The sequence below is a fragment of the Catharus ustulatus genome, chromosome 1 (assembly GCF_009819885.2).
Source record: "Catharus ustulatus isolate bCatUst1 chromosome 1, bCatUst1.pri.v2, whole genome shotgun sequence".
Taxonomy (NCBI): Eukaryota; Metazoa; Chordata; class Aves; order Passeriformes; family Turdidae; genus Catharus; species Catharus ustulatus.
This window is the reverse complement of record NC_046221.1, coordinates 43431595-43455673: the sequence shown is the minus strand read 5'-3', so window position 1 is coordinate 43455673 and position 24079 is coordinate 43431595. Positions and strand designations below refer to the sequence as shown.

Genomic DNA, 24079 nt, shown 5'->3' with positions numbered 1-24079 from the left:
CACGGGAATGGGCTGCCCGTGGAGGTGGTGGAGTCCCCGTCCCTGGAGGTGTTTGAGGAAGGACTGGACGTGGCACTCAGTGCCATGGTCTAGTGGCCGGCTGGTGCTCGGTCACAGGTTGGACTCGATCTCAGAGGTCTTTTCCAACCCAATTGATCCCGTGTAACTGCAGGAAAGCAGCTCTTGCATTCCCCTCGGGACTGCAGAGCTCATTCCTGGTTTTTCGCCTACTTGGTAGGGTTTTTTTGTGCAGAACAAAGGGCGACATGAAGCGCACGAAGGCATTTGGCTGAGCTGCTCCCATTCCCTCAGCAAAAGGGCAGGCATTCCTTCCGTCAGGGTTTTCCCCTCCAGTATCCGTGAGGAGCCGCTACAGGTGCGGCGGGACTGACGGGCGCAGCAGTCTCTGGAGCGGGAAGGGGTCGCTTCCCTCAGGCGCCCCCGAGGGGCGGGGCCTGCGCGGCGCGCGCCGGGGGCGGGGCGGGGGTGGGTGAGCCCCGCCCACCCGAGCGGCCGCTCAGCGCCGGAGCCGCCAGGGGGCGGGAGCGCAGGCGCGCGCCGGCCCCGCCCCCGGCGGGAATCCCCCCCCCGGGCCCGCCCCCTCCGGGGCCGTCGGCGGGGGCGATGGGGCCGAGCCCCGGCGGGCGCTGTCCGGCCGCGGCGGTAAGCGGGGCCGGGCGGGGGCCGTCGGCGCGCCTCTCCGCGAGCGGGAGAGAAGGCATCGCGACCCACCGCCCACCTGCGCGGGGGGCCCGCTCGGACGGCGGCCGGAGGACCGGTGTGAGGCCGAGCCCGGGCGGTGTAGGGGGGATCGGGCCGCGTCGCTCGGTGCCCGCCGGCGGGGTAGGGGCCGGGGGCTGCCCGCGCGCTGGCACGCGCGTGGCGGTACGTGCGCGCGAGCACGCGCGGCCCCGCGTGTCGGCCGAGCTCGGCTCGGTTCGGCTCTGCCCGCCCGGCCCGGCACCGGCGGCTCCTCATCCCGCGCCTTGCTCCTTCTGAGGGTGCGAAAGGCCCGTGAGCCGGATCGCGGTCGGCTCTGCCGCCCTCTGGGAAGACCTTGCCTTTAGCAGATCTTAAAGCGAATTCTACCAGGGCTCTCTTTTCGGTAGCTGAAGTAATTAGTGGTCGGACTGCTGCAGCTGATTTCCTTTCAAGCAGTGAGCGAGTCACGTTCGCCCGAGCTTATTTTCTGAGCGCTGTCATCTTGTTGATTTTCACGCTATTTTCTCCCTGCTGCCTTAAGTGTATGTAAACACCTGGAACACACAAGAGCTGGGGGGTGGCAACGATGGGCGACGTCGTGGTGCCAAAGGCTTCTGCGACAAAATTCACATTTTGTTATGTTTCAGCGGGTTTGTCTTTGAGGTGGGGTGCAGGTAAAACTTAGTCAGACCCAGGGAGTTTTGTTTTTCAGCTAAGCAGTGTACCAATTTCCAAGCAGTTAATAGAGCATTTAAAGTAAGAAACAATGATGCTTTTGTCTGGTTATATAAAGTGTCACCGCGGATTAAGTGAGATTGTTGAGTTTTTTCCATTCTCTACCCAAATGCCTAAAGCTAAAATTACAGTGAGGGCAAACTGTTTTATGACCAGAGAACTTGTTAATATATTTAACTTAATTTATGATTAGCACTGTTGTTACAGACAGCGAAAATGTCATGGTTACTGTTTTACCCACCTGTCTGAAAATCAGAAGACAAGAATTATCAAATGTTTTGGGGATATTTTAGCTCAGTATGCTTTTTTCCTCCCACTGTCTGCCTCTAGTAAAAATTTAGGTTCTTGGTTAAGTACATTTGTATTAGTAATACGTGCTTCTGAAACTTCAAGTGTTTTGCAAAGTAGGCATAGGAAGTGTCATGCTGTATTGGAACACAGATGATGTTCTCTGATAGCTGTTCGTCTCGAGTTCTTTAAAACAGCATATGTAGCAGGCATGTTATTTTGATAAGTGCAAAGTGTACTTTAAAAAAATGCTTGAAAACATTGCCAATAGGGAGCTTACCACATAATCCCTAATAATTAGGTGTATACAGGCACTCTGACATGCCAAGTGGTTTGTCTCCTGTTGGCAAGCTCTAGCCTACAGTTGCCTAGTGCAGAAGCTACTGGTAAGAATTGCTAATTCATTTTTATGAATGTCAGCAAACCTTTGATAAAGATTCCCAGACATTGTTGTATGACAGTGATTTTCCCTCTGGTTTTATATTCCCTCCTATAAAGTAGTTGGCACATGTGTTTTAAAGTATTAATATTTGAGTATAGGAATTAGTAAAAGTTTATGTGGAATTCCATGTGTTAGTGCTTAAAGAAAGCTTCTATTTGTTTGCTTTTTAAATTCTTAGGAGTTCTTCTCTAGCTGGAGTACCTTTCAATATTCATTCTCAAATCAAGATACTGTAACAACTCTTAATATTGGCAAGACTCATTCTTACACAAAGCTTTAGGTTTTATGTGTGGTTGCTCAATGTTATATTACTATTGCAACTTGAAAAGTTATCACCCAAGGTTTAGAAAATGCACTGGTAAGTAACAGGGTAAAATAACCATGTCTATTTCTAAAAGGAATTTTTTTTTCCCTTTTTTTTTAAAGTGAGTTAGTGGATGGCTGAAATTTGGCTCAACCATTAAGTTGCTGAAATGTTTTGCTGCTTGAGAACCGTGAGAAGGTACGGCATGCTACTAACCTAATTTATCTTTAGCATATGTTTCAGTGTTTACTTATGATTTACATATTTGTGAAACTGGTTTGGTATTTTTGTTTCATGCTTATTTCTTTGACATTCTCGTCTTTACAGCTTGAAGCTTTCAGCAGAGCATCCACAGTTGAAAACCCTCCAAAGCTAAATGCCTGTCCTCAAGTGAGACATTAAAAAAGCTCTCAACAAAACAAGGGTTTTTAAATGGCTTAATTATGAGAAATATGAATATAATATCCAATCTATTATTGCATTATTGAGTTATTAAAGCTTAGTGCTTCAAAATGTGTGAATATGTCTGTAACTATGAACTTAATTTAACACAGCTTTTTGGTGCCTTTTAAAACTATACGCCAAAAAGTTGAACTTTGAGAGATATGAAGAAAAAGGAAGTTGAAGGGAATTATTTAACCAATAAATTAAATCAGTCTTGGAGTATGATTGCATAATGTGTTCTAGTAGGGATTGTGTTTCATGTCTTTCATGGAGACGCTGTCCTCAAGGTGGTTGTGACCTTGATTTTAATATGAAGCCTTTCTCTGCTCTTCAGATCTAAATGAAGCTCTTGGAACAGTCTTTTCTTCTTGTGAGTGAAGCCACAAACATCTTTCTTGTGTTTTCTCCCTCTAAATCCATTTTAATTCACTTACTTTGTCACTTCAGTTGAAAGATGCCTCAGAGTTCTGTCTTTCACCTTCAGTGAATGAGTTCTTCCTTCTGTCACGCAGACTAATTTTGGCCTTTGAGCATTTCTCTTTTAAGCAAATTCAAAATAGATTTTTGGCTGGAATCCTGAGCCTTCCTTCTAGCATGACAGTGTTGTTTAGATACAAAACAAGGGAACTAAAGTTAGCCATACTTGGCCATTTTTCATGTAGAATAAGAGATGGAATTTTATGGTTAATAAACTCAGAAGTGTGATTAATGGTTTCCAGGTATGTTGAGCTTTTTTTCTGAACTACTGGAAACATTAAGCAGTGATGAGAGTGGATGTGGGAAATGCTGTACAAACAGGTGGACAGAGAACTGAGCTCCCCTTCCTCCTAGCAGCTTGGTCTAGGAGGATGTGAATTTCTTGCATGGCAGTCAACTGCAATCAGAAAGGTAGCTGGTTAGTTTACTTTTTTCCTTTGTTGGAAATTTTTTTTTCCTTTTACTGTTTTGTGTCCACTTGCTACCTGAAAAAAGAGAAAAATTTTTATTTTTTTTTTTGTCAGCAAGACAATTATTTTGTCCAGATCCAAAGTGATAAAGCATATGACTAAGTGAACTTTTTTCCAGAGTGCTTTGCTTCCTGTCTTGCCTAGTCTAGTAGAGGTGTTTTTCCTGCATCACTGGGCAACTGTGGCATGATTTTGTCATTAAGAGCTTTCACTCTCCCTAATAACATTATACTTCTTCACCATCTCCTGCTGTTTTGAGTAGGATCATAGGATGTAGTAATGAATGGTCTAGTCTTGGAGTCTCTGAGATGCAACCAACAAGGAGGTAGAAGTGTTTACCACTAATATATTTTAGCACTTCTTCTTTTTTTTTTTTTTTTTTAATCTTATATTTCATCTACATGCATGAAAATTGTTTTTAAGTCATACAGGATTTGGAATTCCATCGTGAGGTTTTTGTCCCACTTTTCTACAATAACTTCTGTTTTCAGAAAGATGACTTCTAAGATTTACTAATTAAATATTTGCCCACCTCTTAGGCAGAAAAAATTACTCTTTAGTGCTTTCATGTTTCTAATTGAAGAGCTGGGAAGGTTGACAGAAAAAAGGTAAAGTAAGGGTCACTGCTTCTGCTTGACAGCTCAAATGTTGTCATTTATCATTTTCCAAAATGAAACATTCTGCTTATTGTCTGAGCACAAATTTGGGGATTTTTGGATTTTTTAAAATTAATGATAGCAGTTGGGAAAGTCTCCCATTTCTGTGTCCGGGATGATTATTTGGTCTGGGATGCTGGACAAATAGCTCTCTGTAAAACAGTCCTACTATCATTAATAAAGTTATTCATTTTATGTGAGTTGGAAGCAGCTTTGTCTCTAATCTGCCATATATTTTCCTATTTGGGGGCTGCGGTTTGAATGATACTGTACTGCATTATACTGCTTAACAGAGCAGAGTCTCTGCCCTTCTGATTTGCAAACTGAAGTGAATTTTAACCACCAAAATTGGCCTGTTGAATTTGTTAGCTTGTGAATTCGGCTGAAGGAAAAACCTATTGTTCTATATCTCCCAATTCACATTTTCTCGCTGCTTTTATGTATACTTTCTTGCTTTTTAGTTTGCTAAACCTGAATATTGCATTTGAACTATGGCAGGATATTTTTGTGGTTTTTAATGCAGGACTTGGTTTTTCTTTCCATTTCAGTCTTCTGTTACACAAGTATACTTGTTACAGAACTGTTGTTTAATTTCTACATAATTGCAGGCATTCAATCATTTGAACTTTCTGAACTTCCTAGAACTTCTTCAACTTAACTTTTCCTTCTGATCTTAGGTAAAACAATCTTCTTCTCTTACCATTAAATTTCTTTTAGTCCTGGTTTCTTGTAATTCAGTGAAGATAAAAGGGCAAAAAATATTGTCTTTTTACTTGATGTTTTCTATAAAAGGTTATGTTCAGGAAAGTAGATTTTTTTTTTCATGGACACAAGTATGGAACTCAGAAGCTATTGCAGAACTTGTTTTCACTGAATCATGATTATTATTCCTGGGTAAAATTTAATATTCTTTTGGCACTACTTGAAAAATACTGGGTTTGGCTCTTTAAGTTGGAGGTTCAAAGGTATATAAGGGTTGGCTTTTAAGAGCAGCTTCAGCAATGTCTACAAAAAATGCCACTAAAGCCAGTATTTGCAATTTGCCTAGTTGCCTGGGGAATTTTTATTTGAGGCGTGTTTGTGAAACTATAGAGAAGTTCCTGTACTTATTTACATGTCTTGCTGAACCACTAGCATCCACCATTCCTCAAACCTGTTGGATTGGCACTGTCAAAACACAACTTTGTAAATACCAAGGGGAAAGATCCAGAATTCAGACTCCTAATTTAAATTCTCCAGTTTTAAATTATTATACTTGTAACTATGACTGTTTACTCCATTCTGTCACATTTTAGTGTAATTATATCAGTTTGTCACTTGATTGGTAGCATCATACATGAACATTTTACTACTTTGTTAGGTTATGTCTGGACAAGATACTGCTGCAGTGCGTTCTTCAGTCAAGAACTTTGTCAGGCGCTGATGCCATCAATGCTCTCAGACCTTTCTATTTTGCTGTACATCCAGATTTCTTTGGCCAGCATCCCAAAGAGAGGGTAAAAATACTTTAGTATGCTTTCTTTGTAAATATTTCATATATCAAGGATGGAAACTTTCTCATTTTCCTGCTGTCAGAGAGACAAAAGTAATGTTAGAATTAATTGTGGTTGGTACCAGAGAACAAAAAAATGAACTTCCTTGATTTTTAACAAGGATGGGTTCTGTAAAAGTCCCTTATTTGTTAATCATATTTTCTAATTGTTATAAAGAAAATACTGAATTCTTCCAGGCTAATTTATAATACATTTTACTTTATCCCTTTGAAATTCTTTGCATTATATTTGGATCAATAAATTTCTTAAGGCTGAAAGCCAGTGGGTTTTGGAATGTACACATATGTACAAGTATGTACACCATACAAATGCAACGTAATTATAAATGCTGAGAATATGAAGCATATTGCTACTTGTTAAAAGCAACTGACATTTTGTGAAACCTAATTCTGCATGTAAGATTAATAAGGTTTTGATGAAAAATGGCCAAATTCATAATCTGTAATTTTTGTTTGTTTTTGTTTTAAAACAGGAAGTAAATGAGAACTCTCTGAAGAGGCTAAATGGCTACTTGGAGAACCTGCAGAAACCAGGATTTCGTTCCTTTAAGCCTACTCAGCTTACTTTCTATGTAAGAGAAAGAGAACCAAATTCTTCTAATGTTCAGGAATCCTTCAGTGCTTCAGGTGCTTCTATATTGGGTAGAATGTATCTTCCTGTATTTTAATTCCTTCAGAGCATTGCTTAACCTTGTGCAGTCATAACAGCTTTTCAACTGAATAAAATCCTGTCAAAGTGTAAAATCTGTCTTAGATCAGGCAAGGTGGGACCATCCCAAGTAATTACAAATCTTAAGCTTTAAAAAGCCTTGAAAGAATGAGACATGATACCTGTAACAGGTCAAGTTACAGTAGAAGGAAGTAAAAAAGGTGGATGTAAATGATAATATTTCTACTTGTAATACCATTGCCATGTTTAACTGTAGCAACAGTTGGTTCCTTGTTCTCATTGCATTTCATGTGTACTACACAATATCAGGGCACTTGTGGAGTCAGTAGGAACTTACTCTCTAAGCAGAAGCTGTATAATACCTGAAGTTTCAATTTAGTTCATGGTCTCTTCTCTTTGAGACTACAAAAAATATTGCCAAATTTGGGATGTTGGCTTTTGATTAACTTTATTCTACATATTTGTCTCCAGTAGCAATATGCCTTACCTAACAAGAGTTTTACATTCTATATCCTGACAGTCAGAGCACCTGAGCAAATTGTGAGGGACCCTCATGCTAGAAAATAAAATCATGCTGTTTTTCAAGAAAATGGTAGTGTTATGTCTGGTCTCCTTAATATAACATTTGAACTAGAAGCTGTCCTCTACTCTTGAGTCAAAGCTTACTTTCTAATAAGGGAAATTAGGTCTAGTAGCTAAGTGATGGGACATAGTTAAACTATGTGCATGTGAAATTTTGCAGTGAGTGTTGAAATAGCAGTATCATCATAATTTCCAACTATCTGAGCCTTGTTTAACTTCTTGTGTAAGAGGAAAGAAATTTGAATGCATTTTAAATAATTTTAATTAAATGATACTTGTTTTTTTACAGGGTTTCGAGCAGTCAGTTTTACGTTACATACTCGGGATCTCCTGAGCACAGTATTAGATATTCTCAACTCCTGCAGTTTATCTACAGAGCACGTTCAGAGTTTGAATGTGAACTCTCAGCCCCACAAGGAAGCAAAAAGCACTGTGAACAGACCTATCAAATGGGATAAGACTTATTATTCATTTACTGGATTCAAGGATCCTGAGGAGGAACTTGAGCAAGCCCAGAGAGTGGAAACAACTTTACTGTATGTAATGCTTTCATCGAACTAAAATTTTGAAACCTAAATTAGTCTTATTCTAATGCTGACTTTTTAAAGGTAGGCAATAAACGTTCTGAACAATACAAAACTTTATTGTCCAACATGTAATTTTGCCACGTTTTTTAGAATTAGAGTTCAGATGAGCTCCTGAGGTAACTGAAGTGCCAGTAAAGCATTCTTGTCTCTTTGCCCAGAAATCATGTTTGGTCAATCTAGTTTTGGTCAATCTAGTTTTTCAGATTTGTGGAATATTGGTGGCAATTCAGAAGGGCTCCACTTGCTCCAAATAGCTGTTTACATCTTACAGGACTTCTGTAACACAAACTTATATGGCTGTTAACTTTATTGTTCCTATTTCATTAGCACATGCTGTTGAGGGTGAGAGATAATACACGAGAACTAAGGTTAAAAGGTTTTAATATACATGGGTATCTTACTGTTGTGCTTCTCATTTGTTCAGCAGGAAAACCTTAATATTTAAGTCAATGTAGTTATAAATGCTGAACTTGCATTACATGTAGTATGTTTTGTAGTAAAGTTGGTGGTTTAAAAGAATTTATATGTGCTCATTTTGGGACATATATGCATTTTGGAGCCTTGAAAAACGTTTTTGGAACAATGAGATTTAGGTGCCATTTGAAATGAGTGCCAAACTGTGCTGAAAGGATCTTCAGAGCAAAGTATGCCCCTTGTCCTGCATACCACCTCACAAATAAAACTACTGTAATACACACAATTATAAAACACTTAACTGAAATTTAACATGCTAGAGAATATTTTTACTTATTTTTACACATTTACAAGGAATGCCACAGACAGTTACGTATTAACAGTCTAGTTTTAATACATAGACAGCTGGCATCAGGCCTCCCTTTTTACTTGAGTTTGAATTTTTTTGCTTCAAATACAAATGGGAATTAAACTATTTGTTTTGCAAATGTTAGATTATGAAAATTAGTTTATACTGTGAACAAAGACTATTAAATCTCTTAAACAGTAACCTTTTCCTAGAAACAGAATTACCTACTGAAAGTCTAGATGTCCTCAAAGAGTCATGTTTGTCTGGTTGTGATTATTGGCAAAAAAACTATAAAACTTTGACCTGTTTGATCTATGTTCATGTCAGCTCTGTAAAAGTTACCTAACTTAGCTCTTTAGTACCACCTGCCATATTTGATAGTCTACTATTATCACTTTGTGTAGGGTTTTGGTTTTTTGTTTTTTTTTTCTTTTTTTAGTAGATTTTGGTGTGTTTGGGTTTTTTTTAAAGGCACGTATGTGGAAATTCCTTAAATTAAGTCGCAGAGTTCTGAAGATCTTCCCTGAAGTCACACACATATCCAAGTCTTAAGTTTTATCACTGTCAGTGGTTTTGATTTTCATTTTTTTCATTTCTTAGTCCCCTCCAAAGACGTTAAGTGCCACAGTTTCTACAGATATCTTCAGCTGAAGTACTTAGCCATTTCATCTTCTATCCTGTTTTTAAAAAATCCATTTACCTGATAATTTGACTTGAAACACATTAACAGTGAGAATTAACTGTACTGCTTACGTAGTAGATCATATAGCAGCATGCTTCTACTGTTGAATATTTTTCCTCTTTCAGGTCCTGGCTAGATTATAATGAAGCAAGTGCAGTAAAAAAGCTGAAAAAGAGTTTGCCTCTTAGAAAAGAATTAGAACGTTTAAAAATTGAACTTTCTCATGAACTCCAGCTCTCAGATATCAGGTAATTAATTAGATCAGTTGAACTTGGATTAAGACAATCAAAGCAAGGAAGTGTTGTCTAATACTATGCTGTGAACTTTAAAAACTTATTTCAGCAAAACAGCTATATTTCCTATATGAAGAAGTGTTACTGCACTGAGTATTTTTCTAGAAGTATTCTCCTGTGACAAAAGTTTTCCTGTTACAATCTGCTCCGAGAGAGCTCCTGTTTGTATCTGAAAAATATAGGCTCCATATGAAGCATACACAGAAATAGAATTGACGTGTATGTTGGTTTGGGTGTTTTGCTGGTTAAAATTGATTTCCGTAATTCAAGTTAATATCTACAAAGGCAACTAGACCAGCAGTGAAATGCAACTTTGCGCATGGTACGTAATGACATCCTGTGAATGCTTAATAAAAATGTTCTTTCTTCTGGTGTTTAGTTTCTCACTCTCTGGAGGAGGAGATTTGTTTGTTTGAAAGATCTGAGTGCCATTGGAGGTCTTGATTCTTCAGAATATTTTCCAGAAAATAGTTTGCAAGTTTTTAAAAGTTTTTGTGCCTTTGAGTGAGGATGTTGTGAAGTGAGATATTCAGGGTGGGAAAAGTGACAGCAAAGGTATTCACAAATAGAAAAGTAAACTTTGGGTGATTATTTCAAGGGGTAGTCTGTTAGGTTCTATTTTTTTAACCAGGAAAGAGAGTTGGAGCTTCTAAAGTCATGCTTTTGTCCTTTCACCCTGCAAAAGGCCCTGGTTTCCTTTAAGCTGAAGCCAGGTTTTTTGAGCACAATTTCTAATTCTCTGTAACACTACTGTGGTGAGGGTTTTAACATTCTGAAACAGTCTTCAGTATTAAATGTGTAGGTTTGATTTTATTCATGGCTTAACTTAATTTTCTGAAATAGTTTGTGCTTCCAAAATACATTAAAATTACTGTTTTCCATGAAGAGTTATTAATCTTCCATGAGTTACGTGGTTGTAATTCAGAAAAGGATGTGAGTGTTGGAAAACTGACAAGCCAGTATCTTTATAGGACACTATTACTTGTGATTCTGGAGCCTCATGCTAGTGTTCAGATGTTTGAAAAATAACTGGGTCACTGGCTTTATTCCATGTATAAGTTTAGAACAGATGAAGAAATGGCCACCTTTTTCTGCTCCCGTCTGGTGCTGCTGAAAGTAAAGTGATATTGCTAGGTAACAGTAAATAATTTTAATTACTTATATTTGATTAAATTGCCTCACAAGTGCTGTGGCATAGTGCCATTCTCTCCATCCCAAAGAGCGAGGTTTAGCCAGTTAGGTTTCCCTAAATGAGATTATGTGCCTGACCCCAGCCAGGACCTGAGCACTCACACAACCACTTGCTCCTACACCCCCAGTGGAAGGGGAGGTAAAAAAAAGGAATAGCACAAGCAAGAAAATTTGTTGGTTAAGGCAGAAGTTTAGTAGCTGAAGTGAAGCAAAACTCTTGAGTTCAAGCAAAACAAAATGAGAAATTAATTCTCTGTTCCTCATTGATGGACAGATGTTTAGCCACTTCTGGACAGTTGGGCCCTCAGCATGTGTAATGCTTGCTTGAGAAGGCAAACACCATAACCATGAAGGTCCCCCTTCCTTCTCCTTTCCCTCAGCTTTTATTGTTGAACATGACATGATCTGGAATATCCCTTTGGTTAGTAGGAGTCACCTAACCTGGCTGTGTCCCCTCCCAGCATCTTGTCCACCCCAGCCTACCTGCAGAGTGGGGGGCAAAGTGGGAAGAAAAAATGAAGACCTGGACACTGTGCCAGCACTGCACAATAGCCAAAATACCAATGTGTTATGATCACTGTTAATAAAATATAAAATATGGGTGTTACGAAGAAAATTTATTCAATTCCAGACAGACCCAGTAAAATAAAGGAATGGGAATTTTCCAATTTCAGACAGTTTTATATCAACTAAAAGTCTGTAAAATGGTGTATTTTTCCAATACACAGGGACAACTTTCGCAATTCAGATGCTTTTTGAAATTTGCTTAGCAATTAGTCTGATCAGTCTGTGATGGAAAAGATGTCAAAACTATGTGTATTACAACCAGCAAGGTAACACCCAGCTCTTGAATGGTTTAACAAAACTTAGTCCACTATAAAATATGAGTAATACATAGCGACTTTCCATTGGAATCATAGTAATGTTTTGGGCTAGGAACAAAAAAAAAAAAAAAAGAGAAGAAGACAATGTCCTTACATATTGTATTTGCTCCTCTGGACAAACATTACACTGTCCAAACAAACTGCATGCGCCATGACCAAATCAAATACTGACTGTTTTCTTACTAACCCACTCTTGCTGGGGGAGAGATTTACAAGTTCTGTCTGCCTGGTTTTATTTTTATTTTTCCTGGTGTTGGTTTTCCTTGTTTGTTTTTGGGACTCACTTTAAGAAACACTGAAATTTTATTTAGGCTTTTTATGAGTTTAAATAGCATATGGCATGGACAACTTTTTGTGCTTTTATTACTATTGGGGTGCTATTTTGTAAGGCTTTGAGCTGCATCTCAACTTCTGTGTTGTTTTTTTTTTTTAATAATATTGAGGATTAAATGCTTTCAATTACATTTTTATTTAGGTGGCAGAGAAGCTGGGGCATTGCTCACCGCTGTAGCCAGCTACACAGTCTGGGTCGCTTGGTCCAACAGCGACCTGAAATATTAGAGAATGTTAAAGGTATTTCTGTTGCTTGTTTCATATATCCTAATATAGTATTGATTCAGAAATGAGCATGGACCTTCTGTGACAAGGAAACTCTAGTTCTTCCTACAAATTCTGTTGGTAACTGCAAAAACAAACTTGTCAGGCTTACTGAAAAGCTGGTGAGAACTTACATTTAAAGCTACAGGGTGTTTTTTTCAAGTGACCTTTCCTTAGAGTTTATTCACTGCATTCAGCATCTAGTTTGCATCTTAATAAATGCCAGTGTTGTCTGTTGAAGGCACTAGATTTAATATTCACAATAAAAGTAAAAAATCTAAACTGAACCTCTCAAAAGGTGGAGGTAGCAATAAATTGTTGCCCATGGTAGATTCAAGACATAAATGTGAGTAGGTCTCTAACCCTAGCGAGGATTTACTAGAATACCTTTAAAATGCTACTGCTTTCTTTTCTCATGTGGATTCCATAAAATAACTATATTAATGTCGGTATTTTCTCAGGAAAAACTAAAACATTCTGTAAACGTGACCTACCATTCTTCTCACACAGCTGTTGGACCTGTGGCAGTAGCTGTTTCCTCTAATTGTAATTCCACATTTTATATCTGTCTGCAGATACTCAGTTTTGAACAGCTTTCATTTGAGGGTTCACATAATCCTTTGCCAAAACACAGAGCGGGAAGGACAATGAGTAGTAGTTTTAAATTGTATCAGATTTCAAATGAATTACTTTTCCTGAGCATGCTAAAGATTGAAAGTGTTAGAGAAGTCTGTCTTGTGAACCTGTTGTAGTCTCCATCTTTGAAGATACTTAATAATGCACTGGATAAATACCTGTCAGTAATTATACAAGTACAGTTGATGTTGCCTTAGGGTACAAGGATGGACTAGATGCATTGAAGTCAGTGTTGCTCTTTCTTTGAGATTTTGGAAAACTGATTTCTGAGAGCAAGGGCTTCTACTTAAGCCTTGTCTTGTAGATTAATACATTACACTGAAGACTTTTGTGGAAGTGTATTTCGATAAATGCTTGCCTGTGCTTTTACCCTAAAGAATTCTTGAGGATCTTTTTACTCAAGTTAAAAAACATACACTCAAAACTGACTTATCCCCCTAAAAATCCAAGTAGAATTAGCCTTTTATATTGTCTCTATTTTAAAAAAGAATAAAAACATAATGTCCAAGTGTTTCTTACAGCTTACATCTTGCTGGGAGTTCTGAAATAGAGTTGAATGGCCTTATTAATAATTATTTGACCAACTTTTATTTTGTATATGCTTGAAGCATATAACACATGTGTCCACTTTATACATGATTTGTACAGATTCTTTGAATATCCTTTCTGATGAGATTTTCTCATATTTTAAAAGGAGTAATTAAAAAAAAGTTGAAGTAAATAAAAATCTGTAGAGTTCAAACAGAGAGAAGGCAAATGCTGGGTCAGGTTTGTATGAAAAAAATTCTTTAACTGGACTGTCCAAGAACCTTTCAAAATTTTGAGAATAGCAGAAGTACCTGCTCACATGTGTTTGTACTGCAGAAATACATTGCTCGTGACATGTTAGCAGCCTAGTTAAGTCTTCAGTAATTGTGGGAATGATTGTATAACCCAAATTAGTAAAGAGCTTTGTTCAATCTCTAGGACGCACGGTGGTATTTACAGACCGCTCGGGTATGAGTGCAGCAGGTCACATAATGCTGGGGACCACGGATGTTCACCATCACTGGACCAAAGTAAGAAGATTTCAAATTAAATGAAAACACCCCTTGTTGTGACATCCTTTTTTAAACTATAATTAAAAATGTTAATAGGTACAGAAACCATTGAGTGATTTAAAGCAAACACTTAGCTAATATGTTTAGCATAGTGGTGTACACTGCATTTGAAATTTAATCTTGTGTGTGCTGTTACTAACAACAGTCCTTGCTAGATCTTTATTTTCGTTAGTAAGTCAGTACTACTTCTGATTAGATATAAAGAAAACTAATTTGTTATGCACTGTTCCAGTCTGTGCAGTGAGTCCTGGCATAATACTTTGTGATCTGTAAAGAGCTCATTCCCATGAAGAGCTAAAGGATTTTATTCCGATCTTTTGTAAATATGGGATTTAAAGGGAGTTGTGAACTGATGATTTCAGTCAATGACTGCTAACCAACTCTGTCACCCCCTTTTGTTCTTTTAGGTATCTAATGTGGATGTTGCAGAATTTTATCTTTAGTGACTATGTCAATTCTGCTGCTGCTTGTGTAAAGTTCAGAGTTGATAAGCTTTCTGACATCCTAAATGATAACATTGTATGCAAAGGACCAAAAACTAAATATGTAGTAATATCAACATGTCACTTGAGGAATTTTTCTTTCATCTTGATTACTGAAACATTACTGATAGTTCTATCAAAAAATATTTCTTTGTAAAGGGGATTATTGGTGGAATTTAATAGTTTGGAATTCCACCGTGCTAGAATATCAGAAGACTATCAGAATATTCTATTTCTGTATTCCAGTCAGTGAATAATACAAAAAGTTAACACTCAATATTTTTTGGTGGTGGTTTGAATTTTTGCCTTTTATATATTTCACTGAGGGGGGAAAACAAACCATGGCTTGTTGATGTGAACAATTTACTAAGAATTTAAAGTAAGAAGCTGGAATTTAATAGACAACTTTCTGAGATTTGAGTGTTGATAGTCATTGCAATGAAAATGTTCTGATTATACCAAAATAGACACTTCCTTGAAAAGATAAATGCTTCATCTTTCTGGCCTTTGTTGTGGGTTTTTCCAAAGGCATCATAAAGCTACATAAAGTGCTATGTAGTTAGTTGTAGTGATGGTATTTCCTTAGGAAGACAAAAGAGTGGTATATATTTGAACTTGAAATCAAAGGCTTTTTATTTTGAAATGCACTGAAGATCATGTGAAATGTTACACAGAAAGTCAGTGAAGATCTTGATAAGGTTGGTGAGTCAGTTTCTAGAGAGTGTATTTGTCCAATTTGCCTCATTTTAGAAAGCAGTCCTAAGTGCTATTACTTTTTGTTACTGATTACTAGAAGAAGGATGCAGTGGAGTACTGTCCAAGTCAGTCTGTAGAATGCTTGGTCAGAGCTACAATATTTAAAGGAATTTTGCTGGTTTTCTCTGTAACAAATGCAAATGCTGAACCAAATTTTATTGTGCCAAAAGCTGTTCTGATTCTACTGCCAGAACTTTCTACTGTCTGTTCTACTGTTCTTCTGAGTTTCTAAAGAGATAGTTCTGAAATCACTTGACTTGCTGCAGCTGCATCTTTTTTTTTTGTATGAAAAACTACTTTAAAATAATATCAACAGAGTAGATGATGGGTCGTAACTACTGTATGGGGAATAACTCTACCACTATAACTGTGGTGATAAATGTTTTATATAGGCATCAGATTATATATATCTTTTATCTGAGACTATTAATTTCTGAATATATAGAGGACATCCATCCATGTTTTTATGTCCTTTTGGTACCTTTATGTTATAAATACAGAAAATACTTAAAAGCTTCTTGGATTGTATCTTGTCCCAAAATGTATATACAGTAATTTCACGAATACAAGCCGCACCAATTTGACCAAAATTTTGGTGGAAACCCGGAAGTGCGGCCAATATTCCGGGGCGGCTAATACATTAACAAAATTCTAAAAGCTGCCAACACGGAAGTGAGAGCCCGCGGCAGCCCCAAGCCAAGCTGGAGCCCGGCCGGCGCCGGCTGAGGTGGGAAAGCCTGGCAGAGGCGGGGCCAGCAGTGTGGGGGAGCCCGGGAGAACTGGGGCTAGCAGTGCAGGGGAGCATGGCAGAAGCAGGAAGGCCGGCGGGTGGGGCTGCCTGGCAACGGGGGAAGCCCAGCAGAATCGGGGCCAGCAGCGTGGGGGAGCCCGGCGGTGCGGGGGCCTGCAGTGCCGGCCAGGGCGAGGAAACGAGGCGGCGGTGCAGATGGGAGGGGGCGGCCGGCGAGCCTGGCAGCGGCGGCAGTGGCTGGCCCGCCGGCAGGGCGAGTACGTAAACGCAGCGGCGGGGCGGTGCTGACGGGAGAGGGGGGCCAGTGAGCCCGGCGGCGGCTGCAGCACCACCCGGCTGGCCCCGTCAGCAACCATGAGCGGGCCGAGCCTTCCTGGCCCCGCCCCGAGCCAGTAAAGCCCGCTATGCCGCGATCCTGTTACTAATTGGCCAATTTGTGAAAGCTGCGCACGGATTCTCGCGACGAACGAAAGTGCGGCTAATATTCGGGGTGCGGCTTATCTATTGACAAAGACAGCAACATTGTCGAGGCACCGGGGGTGCGGCTTATAATCCGTGCGGCTTGTATTCGTGAAACTACTGTACTTGGTATTTTTCACCTATGGTATTATTTGATTTTAATTTTTTTCCTCTTGGGTTCCATGTTTGCATTGTTAAGTGTCTCTTTTATAGTTTCATGGGGTTTTTTTAATTTATTAGAATTAACTTTTAAACTCTGTAATACAGAAAATGTTTGTTCCTGTGTATGCATAGATTTTTGAGAGACTGCCAAATTATTATAAGCTTCAGAAAAGGCTACTGCTCTTGGAAGATCGGATAAGCCAACTCCTGGGAGGCATCCAAGTAATATATATTGAAGAGCTGCAACCTCTGTTGACTCTAGAAGAGTACTTCGAGCTTCTGAACTCTTTCTATAATAGACTACATGACAGCAGACTTCCTTTTCATCCTCGCAGTCTGCGAGGCTTACAAATGATTCTGGAAAGGTAGGTGTTGGCAGGGAAGGTTGGTTTCTCCTTTTACTCTTTTCTTTTTGTTGCACTGCTTATTGCTCTCACTGAGAAGAAAAGTGATACAATCTCAGCTTTTGATTATGTCAAAGTCTTTTTGTTTCTGAAGGTTTTAAGTGCATTTTTTGGGTTATGAAGGAATCAGACCGAAGAAAATCCTGCTTAATTTCATTCAAGTTGGACTCAGAGTTCCTGTCTATTTTAGAGTGTTCTGCTGGGTTAAATCAAAAGTTTTGCGCTGTCATGATGGTGTTTATATTTTTTGAGTATTATTGTCAGTTGCTTTTGAAATGTAATTTTAAAAAAGCGTAACCTACTATATTTCTCTGTTCTCATGAGCCAAACTTGATGGATTCACCAGTTATTCTGATTGTGATTAATTTGTATTCTTTTATATTTGATTTTTTTTTTTCTGAAAGTAATTTATAGAAATAGTTGCATTAAAAAAATTATACCTTGTTCTTTACTTCCATCATTCATTAGTGACAGATATGCACCAAGCTTGCATGAATTTGGACACTTTATGATCCCAACAGTCTGTGATCCAGCAGCTCTTCAGTGGTTTATTTTTGCCAAAGCACAGGAAGCAAGAGAGAATTTGAAAAGAAAGGAGGAGTAAGTGTTTCTGACTCTATACATTTAGCTCTTTAAAATCCTGTTTTTTGTTTGGAGAGGGAGCATAATTTTAAGGAATGTATTCATACCATGTGGTGGAAAAAACCCTTTTGTTTCTAAAGTAGAACTTTACCCATCAGCTTTACTAAGTAAAGAACTGCAGCATTAGTGAATGCTAAGTTATTAGAAAATATCCTCTTTTGCCTTGTAGAGACAATTGTACATCATTCAGAAGTAAAATATCTTTGCTTACAAGACAGAATTGCACAATTCTTTTCTCTTCCCCAAAGAAGAGGTGGAAAACACCTTCTTAATAAATAAGAAAAGCAATAATTTTTAATAATGTTAATAAAAATGTGACAAAAGAAGCAGTGAAATCTAAATTCAAAATAACTGAGACCAACTGGAGAATCATTATTTCTAGTTGTTGGTCAGTGAATTGAGAAAAATATTAATTAGTACCTAACAAGCTGAAGAAAAAAAATGGGGAAGAATGGTGAGAGAAACAGATGTGAGATGAGAGTGGTTATGATAGGGAGTCACAGCACTATACTTAATATTAGGGGGGCCATGTGCTGTAATACCCATCAGAACTGTGAATTTGGTTCTTGACCTTGTACCCTGTATGTGTCCTTGAGGATGAAGTACAGATATGGGTTTTTTAAATAAAATACTATTACAAGTAAGTGGATGGTAGTTGTTCTTTCAGAGGACGTTATTGCAACTTTGAGTTGTTGAATTGTCACAGTGTCATAAATGTATACATGATGTATAGATCCAGATATGTTTCTGTGAAGTTATTTTAGGCATGAGTCTTGCTGAAGGCACTGTGGTTTTAGCTCTGTTAAGACCTCATTGCTTGGAAAGTTATATTTTGCAGGTGGCCTTCAGTAAACATGATTTTTTGGGATTTTTCCACAACCCTAGTCCATCTTGGAAATTAGATTTTTGCCATATAGATTGTAATTACTGAATAGTTATCTATAGAACTATCCACATATGACAGCTGGGAAGGTATTGTCTATAGATTTTGGGAGGGATGTTGTAGCAAATATATGCTTTTACATCTGGGTAACTCACCCTCCAAAAAACCTCACGCTACCACACTTCATAGACACTAATCCAGGAAAACTGTGCCCTCAGAGTACAAGCAGCTGTGTTGTAAGAATGTAAGAGCCAAGATTCGTATCTCATGTGCTGGATGATTGCTGGTTTGTAGGAAATAGTAAAGAACAACTATGCTGGGTCATAGTGTCTGTCCCCATGATCCATTAGCTTACGGAGAGGCTTTATGGATGGGGCAAAAAATGTGGTGGGTTTTTACTCCATACTCCTTCCCAGTTTCTGTGTGACTGCACTTGAGAAAATACTTGAAGCTGGAAACATTATCTCATGTTAATAGCATTCAATAGATGTTTTATTTTCCCTCCTCTTGTCTTACTACTTTTTGAGCCAATTTGCATTTTGTGGCTCCATATAGCCAATGGCAGCAAATTACATATTTGAATCACGTAAGGCATTTGTGTGTGAAAAAGGGAGGAGGTATTCTGTGATTTGTAGACCCACAGCCTGATGATTTAATTTGTCATTCTTTTCTTCTTCTGTGATAGGAGAAACAAAATAGTCGTTCTGTATCACCTCTGCTTTTGTTTTGTAGCTGCGTCGTATTTCCTCTTACTTGTCTTATATTGAAGCTGAAAAATCCTTTTCCACTTAATGCTTCCTTGGACTCATTCATGTCCTTCTGATTTTCCATAGCCTTGTTTAAAAGGTGTTTAAAAAGGCCCTAAGATAAACTTGGAGATGTACTGGCTGTACTTTGCCCATGGACTTGAATGCTTTACATGCAGTAAACGGCATAGAGTGGCTGTTCCTGACCTGCATGCACAAGGAAATCCAAACTCTGCTACCCTACAAAGTTCTGTTATCTGTGCAGATAATGTCAGTCTTCTTGTCATGCAGGATTCCCCTTCCCATGTTTCTTTAAAGTATCAGGTTTGTGTGGTGATAAAGGTGTAATCCTCCCTGTGGAAGTTACAGAAAACAAACCTGTAGTTCTCCAGCTAACTGAAATTCCTTCAAGGGAGCCTAAGATTTCATAGAACTGGAAAGCTTGGGGCCTAGGTATTTGGGAATGCACTCAGGAAGGTGGCATGGAGCTGGTCTGTAGAGAGGACAGGCTTGCTCTGAGGCTAACACTGACTCAGCTTATCACTGACTGCCAGAGTGGGCTGGGCACTTGGGCAGTGATCTGAGGGCCTCAGCAGGGCTCAGTGCCATGCCAAGTGCCATGGCAGTGCCATGGGACACAGAGGTCCCATCCTGAGCTCTGGACAGTAGTGGCGAGGCCCCACAGTAGCATTTTCACGTCAGGCAAATGGTCTCAGTAGTGATATGTGTGCTTAGCTTGGGCCAATTCACACCCCAGTGGTGCTGCTGTTTTGTAGCTCCTCCCCTGTCTAGCACAGGGTGCATGCTGTAGGGCAGCAGTGGTGCTGTGTCTGCAGCCAGGCTGGCTTGGAAGTGCAGCTGTGTTCATGTGGCACAGTGCCCAAGCTAGTGAGGCTGGCTGAACCTGAACTGTCTCTTCATCAGTTGATCAGTCACAGCTCCAGTGACTTAATTAAATCTACACATTAACTTTCTTTCTGAGTAGTTTGAGTTTGCCAGGTGGTGTCTTATTTCTCTGAGGTGAAGAAAAAAAATTATCTGCAAGCTTTGAATTCAAAATTCATAGAATCATTTAGGTTGGAAAAGACCTTTTATATCATTCGATCCTAGCACATCAACAAAGTTCTGCAACAGGGAAGTTACTAACACAATATGCATCAGTTTACTGTACCTATCAGTTGTTGGTTTTGATTACATATGGAGTACTAGTTTAATTAAGACAGAGTAATTATGAACATGATTTTATGCTTAAAACCTAAACTTTCAATGTTACTTATTTTCATTCCTTACATTAAAAATGAAGCAGGATTTTTATTATTGCGTTTCTCCCAGTTACTTAGTGAGCAAAAAGATGTCATGGTGCAGACTTTGAAATGTGAGTCCGTGGGCGTGCGGTGCCCACAGTCATGGAAGAATGCTCACTCTGACTTCTGAGATTAGACACATGTGTCAACCTGCACAAAAATCCCAGCTCCACCATAGCTGTGTCTGAATTGGCACTTTCTCTTACGAGCATATAATTACTTATTTCAGTATTTCCTGTTTGTAATACATGTTCAGGATACAGTGAAATGCTTCTTTCAAAGCAGGGGTTTTAAGAGATGAAGTTATAACTTTGTCACTGTGTGTTGTCTCCATTTTGCTAGGATGATGATTACAGAGAAGGAGCTAATCAGTACTTCCACGGAAAGATTTTCTTTGGATCGGTTGTATAAGGAGCCCAGTGTTTCCAGTGCACAGATGATAGATTGTTGTAAGAGGCTGCTGGAGGAATCGTTGCCCTACCTACAAGGCATGCACCTTTGCGTTTCGCATTTCTACTCTGTGCTGCAGGATGGAGACCTGTGTATACCTTGGAACTGGAAAAACTGAGGGATGTATCTGATAATCAGATTAATTGTTTTATTTTCTGTAAGAGGTTATAAATATGAATGTTTTTAAGAGTAAATTATTGAAATCTGTATTTTGATATCAGTATTCAGTTCAAAAATTTTCTTCCAACTGCTGCTGAGGAAGGATTGCAGTCCTAGACAATTTGCACAATGCACAGTATTGGTAGTCCTGAGAAAGACATCTGTACATTATCCATACTACTGTAGGCGTCCCAGTTTATGGTTACAGTTGTGAAACCGCATTTTTGTAGTGAATTCTGAAAATACATTAAATTGCAAGTCTGCAAAAATGTGCATGTGTATTTTTAATATACATGAATATCGCCACATAGATCATCTTAAATAAAGAGTGTACTACTCCAGCCTGACATTACATGCTGTCTTAAGGGGTTCATTAAATGCAGAAGTTAAGAACAGAAGTTATCTGGTGGCAATACTGGCATTTCATATTTGCTACCTCTCCCTGAATTAGAAAAAAACAAGGGAAAAAACATCGGAATATTTCTCCTTTGCAGAAGAGAGCAGTACATTAACTTGGAGTCTACAGTGGAATTTCACATGCTGGTCCAACACTGTTGCCTTAGAATTCCAAAATATGCCAGTTACACTGTCTGTGGTTACTTTAAAGCAGATGTCATTCTCTTTTTGTTTTCCAGCATTTGCTCCGTAAATACTGACAATCCTCTTTACTTACATTATAACAGATTGCAAATCCTGTACACAACAGTTAAACCCTGAGTAGTTCAATGTGACAACTAAGGAAAGGAAGCACTGATTTGTGTGGGTTTGTCTGCAAAAGTACTTCTCAGTAAGAGCAAAAGGAGTTTGCAGTATGGCAAATGTGGATCCTTACTGATACGTTCTTTATTCCTTGAAAAAAAAATGAAATAAAGTGTGAATGCATGTCAACACTTTTTCATTGTAATATATGCCAAGATGCATATTTGGATTACTACTTTGCAAAATATCATTTGAGAAAGACCAACTGCTTAACATTTTTTCATTTGAATTTACCGTAACTGGCAAAAAGAAAAGGAATTGTTGAATGCTTACCTGCCTTTTATTTTTGTTTGTAGTGGGGAAATTGTTTTTGTTCTCCGTTTTCTCCTGTTAGAAGGCTCAGTATCAAGTTGTTTATTAAGATGTCAAAGCAAAAACCCCTACTGTGTTCTCTAAAATGTCTGTTCTAAAATGTCAGGACAGAAGCTGTGACTTCCTCAGACCTTCAATCCAGGGGATTTACCAGCAATGCCTGGAGAGGTTTTGAAAATCAATTGACAGTTTCTTTTAAGTAGTTAACTTCCATGGTACATGCCCTCCCTCAGTCCATCTAGCACTGCTGGCACTCTGTGTCCTACCTGTGCTGAACAAGTCCCATCAGCTGTAGCCCAGCAATATTCCCTCGTTCCGCTCTTTGAAATAGGATGTTTCTGGGAATAAAAAAACTGTATTAGTGTTTTGTTGGGGTTTTTTGTTGGTTTTTTTTTTCCTTGAGTTGAATGACCCCTTACAGAGCTTGAGGGAAGAAGCAGCTGTCCAGTTTGACTGTAGAGCAAATGATAAAAGGTCTAAGGGAAGGTGAGTAGCTGCAAACGAGCCTGAGGCCATCCTGTGAGGACTGACACTAATGTCACTGAAAGCAGTGACTGCACCTTCTCTTTGCAGCACAGAACAGGCAAGTGGAACTGGTGAAAAGGACATAAAGAACCTTTATGAAATAGAGCATGGAATGTTTCTCAAGTAATGGAGACCCTGATGCGGAAGGGGGATTGAAGAAGATGAAGTTTCTCAAGAGGGAATGGGACTGATCTGAAGTGTAGAAGCAGCAAAGCAGTTGCTGTAAAACATTTCTAGTCTGGGTTGCATCTCAGGATTCTCACCATTCCTTCTAAGGGAAAATACCCAAAATCCTCTGGCAGAATGTAGCATGACAGCTTACTTTCCTGACTCAGGCTAGGTCTGTGCAATAAAGCAGAGTTCCATGCCTGCCTCCTTCCCACCAGGGAGGTGGTTGTCTTACATGCCATAGGGGTACACCTTCCCTCATCTGTTTTTGTTTTTTTTCCTGAGTTCTGAAGGAGATGCATTATGGAATCTCTAAACCTGCTCAGAAGTTTAGCGATATAAAAATGAAGGTTGAGTATCTGTCAGTAATTCAGCAGTGTAAGGTCTGGGTCTTAACAGTGTTTTTTTATAGTGTACTTTCTGTAAGTTGGTTTTGCTACTGAATGAACAAGTTGTTTTCACAGACATATGGACCTCTTTACATTCTTTAAAAAAATACTTAGAAAAACAGTGGGGGGGAAAAGGTGCATTGCATGTTGTAAGTGCTTATTTGGTCATTTTTTATTTATTTTCAAGACCAAAAGTAAAATAATTAGCCATTTAGGTAAATGTATATGGGTTAAATCTGTCAATTACATTTTGATTTCTAACATTTAATGTATGGCAGAGAAAATAAAAGGGGTGAGAACTCTGAAAATCTTTGTCACTATGGCAGGGTGGAAACAGATGATGAATTTAAACTCCTGTGTTTTTGAATAGTGCAGAACATCTCAAATTCTGTTCAACAGACAGTTCTGTCACCTCATTGTGGAAATATATTTGAATGAGTACTGACATCTACTGTAGTTTTATCCAGTACAACACTCCTATTTGCTCTGTGACCAACAACTAAAAACATTTGGTATGAAGTTTCAAGAAGCATCCTCTGTAAAAACAAATCCTAATATTAAATCAGGAGGATTTGATGTCTTGCTGTTTTAATCATTTTTGTTTGGCTTAGATTCAAGTTTTTCTACTATTCAGAAATTTGCAACATACATTTGAAAGGTAAGTAAGAAACCC

The 24079-nt window shown here is 38.8% G+C and overlaps 1 protein-coding gene across 3 annotated transcripts; it reads left to right on the top strand.

Annotated features, from left to right (window-relative positions):
• The first annotated feature begins 576 nt into the window (after positions 1-576).
• On the top strand, positions 577-22691 carry TCAIM (T cell activation inhibitor, mitochondrial). 3 transcript variants are annotated; one of them, XM_033053049.1, is made up of 11 exons: positions 577-663; positions 2594-2669; positions 5879-6014; positions 6544-6697; positions 7612-7858; positions 9480-9602; positions 12198-12295; positions 13922-14013; positions 16798-17030; positions 17538-17669; positions 20987-22691. In XM_033053049.1, the coding sequence occupies exons 2-11, from the start codon at positions 2641-2643 to the stop codon at positions 21210-21212; spliced, it is 1470 nt and encodes a 489-aa protein (XP_032908940.1). In that variant the 5' UTR covers positions 577-663; positions 2594-2640; the 3' UTR covers positions 21213-22691. The 3 variants fall into 3 exon arrangements, with proteins under 3 accessions (XP_032908940.1, XP_032908950.1, XP_032908957.1); XM_033053059.1 differs by lacking the exon at positions 577-663 and adding an exon at positions 690-778; XM_033053066.2 differs by lacking the exon at positions 577-663 and adding an exon at positions 980-1244.
• Positions 22692-24079: the final 1388 nt, after the last annotated feature.